Below are 13116 nucleotides of genomic sequence, written 5' to 3' on the forward strand. Positions count from 1 at the left end.
TATTGAAACTTACCAAAAGGAAATAACACCATTGATTTTGACGAGGATGATTCATCTTAGATTTTGATATGTAAATCAAAACTAAGATGGATCATTGATTTAATAGACAAATAAAAAGACTAATCAATGATAAACAATTAAACTACATACCAAAATCAAAACATAAACAGAAAACAAAGAAGACAATGTTTAAAGTGGTTCAGCACTAACGCCTACATCCACTGAAAGAACCCCGTTGGGTGAATTAGATTGATCTCCAGACTTTGATGTGCTGGGATTTTGTGAATAAATATAATCACGAGTAAAGTTGTTTCACTGATTATTACCAGGTTTCCCGTGGAGGAATTGAGGTTACCAATAGCGACAAAATTTTTGGTAAGAGATAAACATCATTTGGAATTTAATTTGAGAATAAAATATTTTTGGAAAAAGAGAGGATAAAATGTTTTCCAAAAATATTAATTATGATGAGCGTTGACATTTCTTAGACTTAACAACAACCTAATAGTTGTGAATGATTCCATGTTGACTTCGAATTAAAGTGAACATATTATTACCTTTGTTCACTGATAAGATCTCCAAATGAGAAGAGATAAATCAACATAAGTTTAGTAAAATGGTATCGTAGCATGCCAAAGCAAAGACATGATCTACAATTCTACTATTTATTAGCTCATGAAAATCAGAGCTAAGATGGATTAAAAAATTGATCTTGGATAAATATCTTAAGAAGATACTTGAAAGAAATGTTTGCAAAGAGAATATATTTGCAAAGAGAAGAAATTGATTTTAATTTTGTTGGAGGATAATTACATAAACTACGCCAACAAAACTGAATTTAAATTTGATAATGACTCCCAAGGATAAAATCAATAGAATCACGAAAATTGAAGTTATCTTATAGAAAAATTGAATGAAAGAAAATAGGATGCGGAATCGATTGGATCGAGAGCATCGCTGGCTCTGATACCATGTTAGATTTTGATATGTAGATCAAAACTAACATGGATATCATTGATTTGACAAACAATAAAATTATTAATCAATGATAAAATAAAGAAAACATAAAGGAATTGAACTACATACCAAAATGATAATGGAAACAACGATATTACGTGGTTCGGTCATCTCGACCTACATCCACGGAGAAACCCATAAGGGTGAATTATATTGATGATTGTCAGAACATTCTGAGATGGTTTTACAGTTACATATGTACTCTATTTATAGAGTTGAGTTGATGAAAAATATATTCCTAATTAATATCAGAATATACTTATCTAGGGAATTAAAAGATTACACATATCTTCAGATTTTTGATTTATTCTTCATGTGCGCACAGGCTTCCTACACAGGATCACTCCAATGTACTTGTCATGTATTCCAATAGAGAAAAGTCAGGCCCATGAGATACAGACAATTACATGGGAAAAATGATAACGATACATGTGCTTGTGCTTGTGTCTAGCAAAATACCATTACCAATTTCCAATCCAAATTCACTTTTATAACAACAACAATACAAAAGTTACTTTATTGAAGTAATTAAGGTTAGTAAAAAGTGAAATTTTGTCAAGAAAGTAAGACATGGTTAAAGAAAACTCCAAAACTAAACAGCAGATAATACCACTTTGTTTTACATTATTCTACTATATGATTCATACATATATCCATGATTAGCTGTTGGAACAAAAAAGAATAAAGTGCAACTTTAAATTGTGGAAAGCAAGAGTGGTTAGTTGTTAGTGAACACATTAAATTCTATAACATCCTGTCTACACTCACACAACCTTTAGAGCATAACTTTGTATTCAATATGCTGGACTGTAATCATTATCATTGGCACTGTACATCCTTAAATTGATTTGTGGCGCCTAAAACACTTCTAGGTGACTTGCAAAATTGAACTAGTTCGTGCAGACCGTAAGTAATTAAGATAGATACAAATCTATGCAGTTTGACATTATAATACTGTTGTACAGAGGCTTTAAATTACTTGGCATCCAAATTTTCAAGTTCCTGATGAATGTGTCAGGTACATATATTGTACTGCGAGAGTTTGTGGTTATGATCACTAACATCGAGTCGTTGACACAGATATAATGAAAATGAGAAAGATTTATACATATTTACTCAAGGAATTTCATTAAGATGTAGTAGCTACGTTAACATCAAACCTAAGCTTGTATATCTCCCAGTAAAAAACAATTACATTCATCTAAATTTCACTGGAATGACTGCACCAATGATGTGGAAACACAAACTGCAAACTCAACAATTTATATGCCCAGCTTTCGAATGAAGCAACTGCTTAACATATATAATTTCGTGTTTCTTTTTTTGGATGAGCGAAATATAAAATATGAAACGTGAGACATGTAGGAAAAGAAAATGAAGCCTGATGAAACTTGATCATCGCCTGCGAGAGTTTGGTAATGATCTAGGAGACCCTTCGAAGAGATCTAAGATAAAATTCTCCAAATCTTCTGCATTGTATTTGATGTACTTTTCAGTGCTCCTGCTATCGAGCGTACCTTCATGTCTTCCCATGAATGTTCGGTATGCCTGAATTACTTTCAGTGACACTGAGATTCGAAGATCTTCTCGTAGCTGAATATCTGGGATTAACCATGCTGTTTGACTCCTGTAAGCCTCCTCAAATGCGAGATTAAAGCTTTTAAACCTCTCTTTGAGAACTTTCTTTGATACCGAATGTGAACCAGGAGTGCACATCCCCTCTTCCTTCAGTAACGATAGGACAGAATTCCAAGTTGCTCTCTCATAGTTCATTGCATACTGTTGGAATTTCCCATTGTGTTGTTTGATCCAGTCATTTCCAAATAGGGGCCTGAGTTCTGGACCCTTAACCTTTTGAACCATGTAGTAGATATTGTTCATAAGGAAGAACTGTTGTAAAGCCACATCTCGATACAATTTCGACTTGACATCAAGGTTTGACTCCAGAACTGAAGTGACTGACCTGAGATGGTAAGCCATTGGGGATGCACTGAAATTTGCGGTTTCACCCTCATATTCTTTTTCATCGACAGCAGGAAGCGTATTAGGCATTAATGATATAGTATCATCTTCATCAGTAGCCTCGAGAAAAAGCAGATTCAGGGTACCACTATAACCAGTAAGTGCCTTGATGTAATTCATGACGTACTTGGTTAAATGATGAATACCTCCTCCAGCAAATGGATTAGTCGAGACATTTGAACCAACTGCATTCTCAAATTCCGAAACAGTTCCTCTAACAGAATCACCCAATCTTTTAAGGACCTCACGACACTCAAATCTAACAGTAGACCCAGCCTCTTCAACGAACAAAGCATCTACATCAGGTAGCAAATCTGATAAGATCTCGTACATATCAAGTATCAAAAACAACTTTTCTGGCTGTCGGGGTCCAATAGCTATAGCTTCGCCAAAAGTGAGGAGCTGAAACATTGGAGATTTAGAAATCTCCACAAAACAAGTCTGTTTAGCTGATTCAAACTCCCCGAATATCTGATCACAGAGTTGTTCCTCACTTGCAAGATAGACGCGCAGGAAGATCTTCATAGCTCGGTTCCATTTCTTAATCCTGACAATCAAGTTACTCCATTCTGTCCTCAGTACCTCCTCAATGCTCAGTTTCTCTACTTCAAGTAGGTAGAGGCACTCATCTAAAGCATCTCTACGGGTGTTAATGTAAGCCTGACAACATTCTTGATCGAAACCAGAACTGAACATTGTGTTCACAATTCTATTCAGATGAGAAATTACAACTGGATCGACCAAATCGATGATATAGTCCTCTGGATTTTTGCTACTGCTATCTCTCCGAAGTGAATCCTCACTAGGATCATCCTCAACGGAGGCAAATGAGTCCTCATAATTGATCTCTTCTTCATGAGAACGGAAGGACATATGCTCCGGTTCAAAAGACTGTTTATTCTGAGCAAGAATGTGAGTAAGCTCTTCTTCAAGCCTTGCCATCGCAGTCTGAAGAACACTGTGTACCTGTTGCAGAAGCTTATTATCTTCTCCATCTTCCTTCACAGACAAACCTCCCAACCTTTCTGATAAGTTTTGAGCTTCATGAATGTCTTGAAGATACTCAGCAGCTGCATCAACTCCAGAATCCCATATCATAGACTCATCAGACTCCCATTTCCTAATCTTCCCTTGAATTGCGGAAAACTCTTTTTCAAAATCGCTAACCTCCCTTTCTTTGTTTTCTGCTGTTAGGACCATGGTAGACAACTGGTTATCCAGATCTTCCAAGATCTTCCTCATTTCCTCCGTCAAATTCTTACTCGTCCCTAATACCCTTACTATGTGTTGTGTTGCAGCGATCACATTTTCTTCCCCTTCTAAATTTGGCATCATAGGTTTACATTCTGCCATTTCTAATCAATATCTATCACGAACCCCACAAATCAAATTCAAAAAAACAACTAATCCAGATGGAATCCTAGTGTTAATTGCTCGAGTGAAACCTTAATAACACTTCCTCCACCATGCCCAGACTCGATACTTATACAAAATCCAGGATAATAACATATACGCTCACTCCCTCTCTATGTATTTACCTCAGCACTTCCCAAAAATCACAACAGATATCCTTATCTCATGAACAAACAGAAATAACTCAACAACAAAGAATATAACAGAGACATTATCCTTAAAAAAGACACAACAACATACCTCCTCCTCTCAAAGCTTGACAAACTAATGATTTCAACACGATTAATCAGTCAATCCATTTTCTTTGCTCAAATTATTTGAAATGGTTTATAAGAAGAAAGGGAGAGACAAAAATAAAACAAAGGGCACCTAAAATATTCGACCTTGGAAGCATAAAACACTAACTTTGTTAAATACCTAAATTTTTAAAAAAATTAACGAAGGTACTAACAACAACAACTCCAATATTCGGCTAAGCTGGATGGATTTATGATCATATAAAAATCAATAAAAACCTTAACAATTTCTTATATTAGATCCAACTCAAAAAAAAAAAAAATTAATAAAGGGTTAATAATATAGACAGATAAATAGGATAAGAAATGGAAGAAGAATAAAGAGATTAAAGTAATGAAGAAAAACAAACAAACCCACCTACAGTAAACAGCTAATTTTGAGGATTTTCAGTACAGACAACAACTTTAAACTATCTAAAACCCTAACGTGATTGTTCTTGGAAATTGAGAACAGACCAAAAAGAAATATAACAACAAAAACAAACACTCAAACCGATTTTTCTTCTCAGATTTCAAATAACCAAAAAATTTATCGAAAACCAAGAAATTTGTGAAAAAAAAATAAAGATTGACAGGAACTGGTTTTATTTGAGTAAGAAATTTAAGAAGAAGTACGTGGAAATGACTGAGAGAAGTGAAGCTGAAGTATCTGTTTTTAAGAAATTTGATTGAAGAGATCTCTGCAATTTCATAACCATATATTTTGTTTCTTCTCTTTCAAGACCTTGAATGAAAGGACTTATTTTTGACTATCTCCTATCTTTGGTCTTTGCTCAACAGTGTTTGGCAAATATACCATGAAAATCCTTTGCGTATGAGAGATATTACAAAATTAACCAATTCGGTTTTCTTACGGGGTGTTTGAAGGTATTTTTTACTGCAAATGTCGTTATTACAACTAACCATGCATGGAATGGTTGGTTGATTCACCATTCGTTAAATTTCGATAGATCATTAAATTTCTTTTCTTTTCTTTTTTGAAGCAGTTAGTTCATTAATGATGTAACAATAAAGATAAAAGCACATTTCTTCACTGTAACCTTTGTTTCCTTTATGTTGACAAGGAGAGTTAATTGCTTATGGCAAAATAATTTCTATATAAGAGGCTAGTGCCAAAACCGGTCCTTGTTAACAAAAAGTTGCATTAAAAAATAAAACTAGGAGATGAGTTTTTTTTTCATTGATTTATTTCATCTTTTCATTCTTCTTTTCATTGATTTCTCTTATATTTCACCTTTTCTTTCTTCTTTTCCTTGATTTATTTAATAGGAAAGATTCACTCACACTGGTATATCTTCTTATTATCTTATTTTTCTTATTGTCTCACATTTTACACTTTGAGTCGTGTTATCAGAAAGGGAAAAATAGATTGGGAAGGATCGCCAGGATGAAATTAAAATGTTAGGGGAAGGATTGACTTTCTAATATAAAGATGAAATGTCAAACATGTTTTGAAACTTATACTCAAAATTCATCTTCTTCCGTGAATTTCAAAGTTGAGGTTCTTTCTTTGAGAATACTGTGGCAAAGAGTAAAACAGGTGTGAAGAAAAAACATAGAAATAGAATTAACAGTTGATTGAATTGTAATGCTCATATACGTAGGAAAAACATAATCACCACCATCATCTTTGCAAATACAACCATACCTATCTACCCCCTGATTAATCCCATCTATTGAACCATCACAACATAAAAGGATTTGGTTTATCGTGGAAGAAACCTGTCGGGAAACCGAGGTTACGTTCATCTCGAACCAGCATGTTTCCATAGAAGTCAATTTCATGAAACATCCTACTTTAGATAACTTAGCTCGAATCTGTCTCTTACATCTTTAGATTAGCATGATCGAATAATACTAGCATGAATATATAATCAATAATACGATAATAGACAATCACACACGACACAAAGATTACGTGGTTCACCTACCCTTTGTAGGCTACATCCACGGCCAAAACCACCCCGAGAATCTTTCATTATCATAACAAGTTATTACATCGACACTTTATATAATCAACTAGTTATGTAACCCACTAGCGCTAAACGTTAGAAACAACAGGACATATTACGAAGAGTTTACCTCTTCCTGTGTTCTTCTTCTTCCATAAACCTCCACCGCCATGGTTGCTTCGACTTTAGACAAGAACATAAAGAACATCATGAATTCTAACTTCCCCCATATGAACTCTAGAAACCCTAGATTTCTCCCATACCCATTATTTCTACAAGTCACTCTTCTCACATTGATTTTACCCCATCACCAACCATTGTAGGACACAACGGTTGTGACCCAATCACTCTCATAAAGAGAGGATTCTCTAAGAGAATTAACGAAGAGAATGGATTTCTACACACAATATAATCCCTCTTATATAGTAGACAAATCCTTGCTCCCCAAGTCTTAGAAGTCCTAAAAATAGACTCACACCTTAATTAGGAAATACTAAACTATGAAATCACATAACTTGGGAAACACCCTAGTTACGTTTCGGTAAGTTACATAATCTTCACGGAACAAAACCCCAACAAAACCAACTGCATTTTATAAATCTTTCTCTTCTAGTAGCTTGACATCCTACTCCAAAGAAGTGCAGAATTTGGAGGTCATAGATCACACTAAACATAACACCCCTCATGAATAATCTACACTCTTAAACCACATAAATAATTGTATCTTGAGTTCTGGTAGTAGACCAATTTTCATTCTCAGAAATCACAGAATTTCTACTAAACCAAATATTCACGACACCGCTGAAAACAATAGTCAATCAAATCTCATTAGTTTTTATGATCATGGAATCCAAATTACAGTCTTCATAGAAACGAAAAATAGAACATAATCTATAACACAAAACATAAGGGGTTTTCGAGCCTTGGACGGTCGGTGAACATTTTGAGAGACAAACAGATGATCCAACCATCCCAGTCTCATCCCAGCCATTTACATCTAATGTCCGTGGTGTTTATAACCCCCTTTCATTATGAGGCTAAAATCTATAACCCTCATAATTAGTTGATCACTAATTAAAACAAATGAATGTGCCAAAATAAAATAATATGAGTAATAAGATATTACAACGGGGTAAAAAGCACATCTTATTGTAGTAAAAAATAAATAAAATTCTATGGACCATATCTTTAAAAAAGTGAAGCAGGATACGAACATCACCCATGACAAGAGACCATTCAAACGAAGAAAGATGGACACCCAAAAAATGTATATATATACCTTATTTTTCTGCCTAACTAATGTTCACAAACTAAAGTCTTGAATCTCTTGACGCACACTACTAGAAGACTGAAGAACCCTGTAAAATGTTAAATATAAGGGTATGCATTCCCACCATAGACCACTGCCATACATTTAAAAAACGCAAAAAAAAGTTCATTCAAATCCCTATTAGATTCGTAATACACAGGGTTGCGTTCTTAGCCTTTCCTGAATTTTCCGTTACAAACGGGCATCAAAGATTCATAATTAAGGCTAAAATTTAGGACATGAACAACGTGATTAAGGTTTATACACCCATAAAGGTCTACATGCAAAAGTAACGACTGCATTATGATTAACACCATAAAAAAAAAGATAAGGACACTAATTACAATTATGAGATAAACATGTATAAATAGAGGAGTGTATTTTTTCAACCACACTCCACAACCTTCAAACTCATTCACTCATTTCCAACTTATTTTCTTGGTGGCTTTTAGTGTAAGAGTATCAACATGTCAAACATGATTAGTTGTGAAAAAGCGGGGGTCTAACAACACCACCCAATATTTCGATTAGCAATCTGTATGGACTAACTCCGAAATACTTTGCTAGAGAATCAATTAGACAGTCAGACTCAATCTAGATAAAAGTATCTCAAGGAGTTAATATCTCTCTCTTGATTTGATTTTTACTCAAGCTAAAAACAATAGCGAGTCTTTAACAAATACAAGGAATACTTGGACGGTACCAAAGACCAATTTCCGAGGATCAATCAATATCAATCAACAACCAAAGGTTGGATTTCCAATTGATGATCACGAACGCACAACCTGTATTATTTCAATTATATAAAATATAATGTGGAAAAGAAATAACACAGACACCAGAAATTTTGTTAACGAGGAAACCCGTAAATGCAGAAAAAACCCGGGACCTAGTCCAGATTGAATACCCATTGTATTAAGCCGCTACAGACATTAACCTACTGCAAACTAACTTCGGACTGGACTATAGTTGAACTCCTATCAATCTCCCATTGATACAAGGTACAATTGTACTCCTACGCCTCTGATCCCAGCAGGATACTATGCACTTGATTCCCTTAGCTGATCTCACCCACAACCAAGAGTTGCTGTAACCCAAAATCACAGACTTGATAATAAACAGATCTGTCTCACACAGAAAAGTGTATAAAAGGATAAATTTGTCTCCCACAGATAAACCCTAGGTTTTGTTCCGTCTTTAGATATAAAATCAAGGTAGCAAGAACCAATTGATAATCCGGTCTTATATTCTCGAAGAACAGCCCAGATTAATAAATCACCTCTCTACAATCCTTCCTGACTACACAAGTGGATTGTCGAGGAATCACAAACAGTGAGACGAAGATGTTTGTGACTTCTTTATCTTGCCTATCGGAGAACTCGCACGATCTCAAGCCAATCAATCGATTGTAATCGTACTATAGAAGATACTAGATCAGATCACACAACTACGATAAAGTAGTATCAGTATGGCTTCACAATCCCAATGAAGTCTTTAAGTCGTTAACCTGATTTTAGAGAAGAAAATCAAAGGTTAATGGAGATCGACTCTAGCGGACGCACTAGTAGCACACAGACGTGTGGGGATTAGTTTTGCGCAATGCTAGATGTCTCCTTTATATAGCCTTCCAATCAGGGTTTTGCCTTAGTTACAAAGCAATCCATATTCACCGTTAGATGAAAGCCTGATTTATATTCAAGCTAATATTTCTCAACCGTTAGATCGAAAACTTAGCTTGTCACACACACTTGGGTAGATGTTTACTGGGTTCGTGAAAACCATGCCCAAACCTGTACGTGTATGTCGGTTCAACATAGTAACCCCAAAAGGTTAACCATATGAGCATTTCATATTAACCTTGTTCTTCTTCACCATAACTAGTTCAATTGACTCAAATGAACTAGTTACAGAGTTGTTCAATTGCTATGAGATCTTATGTAACTACACAAGACATAATTGAAGCAAAGATGATTCTATTGAATCGGCTCATGAACATTATATCCACGGTTTGCATAAAGCATTCTTTAGTAATTTAATGTTTCATGTTCAGAGCACATCTTTAGATCATAACCTCTTAAGTTCACAAACAAGTTCGCGGACTTCAGTTAATCGATTGAGTTTTCCAAACTCAACAGAAATTCTCGGGATGAGAACTTCTGCCAGTTCGCGGACTAAGCACATAAACGAGTATTTGGAAAATCCCGGCAGAAATTCTCGGTCGAGAACTTCCGACAGTTCGCGGACTTGACAATCCAATTCCACAATCCTTCTGATTTCTCTTGATCAACAAAGTTCGAAAACTTCGGTTCAAGGAATACATGGTTATGTAATCTAAACTCTCATTTCAATCATTGAGACATTCTTAGAGGACGCTATGTAGCCGTTATTCATAGACTGATTCACGTCAGAGCAATTCTCAAAGTGATTGATTTCATGACTTTCGTCACTAGGTGAAGATAAACTTGATCAAAACGGAACGCTTTACCAACACACGATTTCGAGATAATAGATAAGAAATGAATGCTCATCTCGGAATGTCAAATGTGTATGATCTAGTCTATATAGCATACGACTTTTGTCTCATAAGAAGTAGGAGATAGAAGATATAAACTTTTGAGTGATAGATAAGTTCAAGTCTCCACATACCTTTTTGTTAATGAAGTTTCCTTTTTGTTAATGAAGTTTCGCGGTTCCTTGTATAGATCTTCGTCGTTGTATGATAAATCGCCATGAAGTCCTTGAGCTCAACTACATTTTTCTATCCTAGTCCGAGACTTAGCTATGTAGGCTAGAAATCAAGACTTATAGTTTTGATCACTAACATTGACAAACATGCTTGAGATAGCAACGTATGCGAGGTTGACCAAGTTATGCTCTAAAAATCTCCCCCTTTGTCAATTTTAGAGACAAAACTATTAATACATATGGAATACAAAAAAGATAAACTTTAGTGGCTCCTATTCCATAGTCTAATCTTCAACGTTCCTTGAAATCTTCGTCCTTCCAAGTACTCCAATGATCCCAAAGGTTGTAAGTTTAGCACCATCGTTGTTGAAAATCCGTAGCTATAACAATGAGAGAAATCGAGATTCTCGATCATTATTATACAGTGTCATAGTATTATTATATAACATCAAAGTCCAATTGTATCACGACTTTAACAATAATACTATGGTGATATGTATCCCTCCCCCTTAGTCAATACTCCATCTCGATCATGGAAACCACTCCCCCTTACACAATGATCCGAAAACCATATGTATTTGTAGAGAGAACTACAATATTTCTCCCCCTTTTTGTCAATAAAACTGGCAAAGGTACAAGAATGGGATCATAATGAAATTTCCACAAGAGACATTTCATGACTAAAAGAAAAATACATACCAACTTAATTTAGATGCAATCTAATAGCCGAAGCTAACAACATTCATCAATGAGTTTTAAGATACAAGATAACCCCTATAAAATTCCACAGCCGCACTTCCCGCAAGATATTACCATTAAGCACAAGTTCAAAATAACTCTCCCCCATTTGATGTCATTCCCGAGAAAACAACAAGAGCGACCTTAATTTCGAAAGAAAAGAAGGATTTTTTATTGGACACCAAAAACCATAGGAATGATTTTCTATATCCAAAGCTCAACCAAATTAACCACAAGTAAACTCATGATTAATTCAATTGGAATATGCAACTAAATCAAACCACAAAAGTGATCAATTTAATTGAAAGTGCTAAACATAAGTAAACTCACGGAGCTACGACTAAGTCAATCACACGGAGATGACTAACTTAACCGTTCAAATACTCAATATAAGGAAAACCTTACGGAATATATGACTACATTAACCAAAGAACATGATAGTGTAGCCTTCATATACTCAACACAAGAACTTGTGGAATATATGAAAACTCAACTAGATTAATTACAAGAGAACCTATAATTAATCTAATTGGAATACAAATAACCAAACTAATTACCGAAGTAATCAATTTAATTATTTTGGGCTCAACATAAGAGAACTTATGGAACCCCGACTAAGTTCATCATAGAATATGACAACCTTAACCGTACATGTACTCAACATAAGAAAGAAGACTTATGGAGTACTAACTAAATAACCAAACTAGTTGATTAATTTAGTTCCTAATGCTCGACATATAGCATCTTATGGAACAACCAACAAAGCCAAGGTAAATCAACTTAGTTGTAAGGTGCTCAACATAAGACACACAATGGAGCCTTCACGGTAAAACATAATAAAATGGATCAATGAAGATCAATACCGTGGATAACATACAAGGATCTATTCTATTTTCCATCATAACAACATAATAGACTTTATCCTTGTTGAACAAAAGATTTTATCCTATTTCCATCAAATACATGATTACATAGGCTTAATTTTTGTATATGTCAAAAGTCCATTCGTCCTTTCATCAATAAGAATACCGATTCATGAACGACTTTACTTTTGACAAAATATGGGACCTTCAAGTTCACGGACGCAAACAATACATATCCCATAAAAATATTGCAATATCACAAACCATTAAAATACTGCAATAAGCATCATCCTCCAAATATTTTTAGAATTTAATACCAATAAACTTAAAAAAAATTATAAGAAGATGAAAACAAAAATAGCTATGTGTAGTCACAATCATCGCTATTCAAAGCACTAGTTATTCTTCCAACTAATCCAAAAAGAAGACTTACTATGCATGTAATAATATGCATTATTCATCACCTTCATCATCGGACATTTTCCAAGTAGCTTGAATTGAATCCAACTCTTCCTTGAGCTCGGGACACTTGGTTCCAATTAACGACACTTGATATTTTAAGCACTTTAATCTTGCATTTACCTTGCATACACCCTTATAAACTTTTTGAATAAGCCTCAAGGTGGTAGGGTCTTCAACATCAAGAGGAGTACCTCTTTGTCGCTTGCGAACATTTTCCCTTATACGCCGAAAGGTACATGGACGAACAAGTTTGGGAACCCCAAGAGAATTTCCAATAAAATCAAGTCCACGATCACGGAAAATTTGGCTAATCAAACAAGGATAGCCTAACATCTTGATGCGAGAAGTCATCGTCATTA

General features: G+C 34.9%; 1 protein-coding gene across 1 annotated transcript; it reads right to left on the reverse strand.

The window, feature by feature from the left end:
- Positions 1 to 2100: 2100 nt before the first annotated feature.
- Positions 2101 to 5497, reverse strand: LOC113281817 (exocyst complex component EXO70E2-like). Its single transcript, XM_026530685.1, has one exon. It carries the CDS (start codon positions 4390 to 4392, stop codon positions 2413 to 2415), a length of 1980 nt encoding a protein of 659 aa, XP_026386470.1. The 5' UTR covers positions 4393 to 5497; the 3' UTR covers positions 2101 to 2412.
- Positions 5498 to 13116: the final 7619 nt, after the last annotated feature.

The sequence above is a fragment of the Papaver somniferum genome, chromosome 5 (genome assembly GCF_003573695.1).
Source record: "Papaver somniferum cultivar HN1 chromosome 5, ASM357369v1, whole genome shotgun sequence".
In the NCBI taxonomy this organism is placed as follows: domain Eukaryota; kingdom Viridiplantae; phylum Streptophyta; class Magnoliopsida; order Ranunculales; family Papaveraceae; genus Papaver; species Papaver somniferum.

Coding starts and splice junctions, on each gene's coding strand:
- LOC113281817 (XM_026530685.1), bottom strand. CDS start 4,392: ATGGCAGAATGTAAACCTATGATGCCAAATTTAGAAGGGGAAGAAAAT.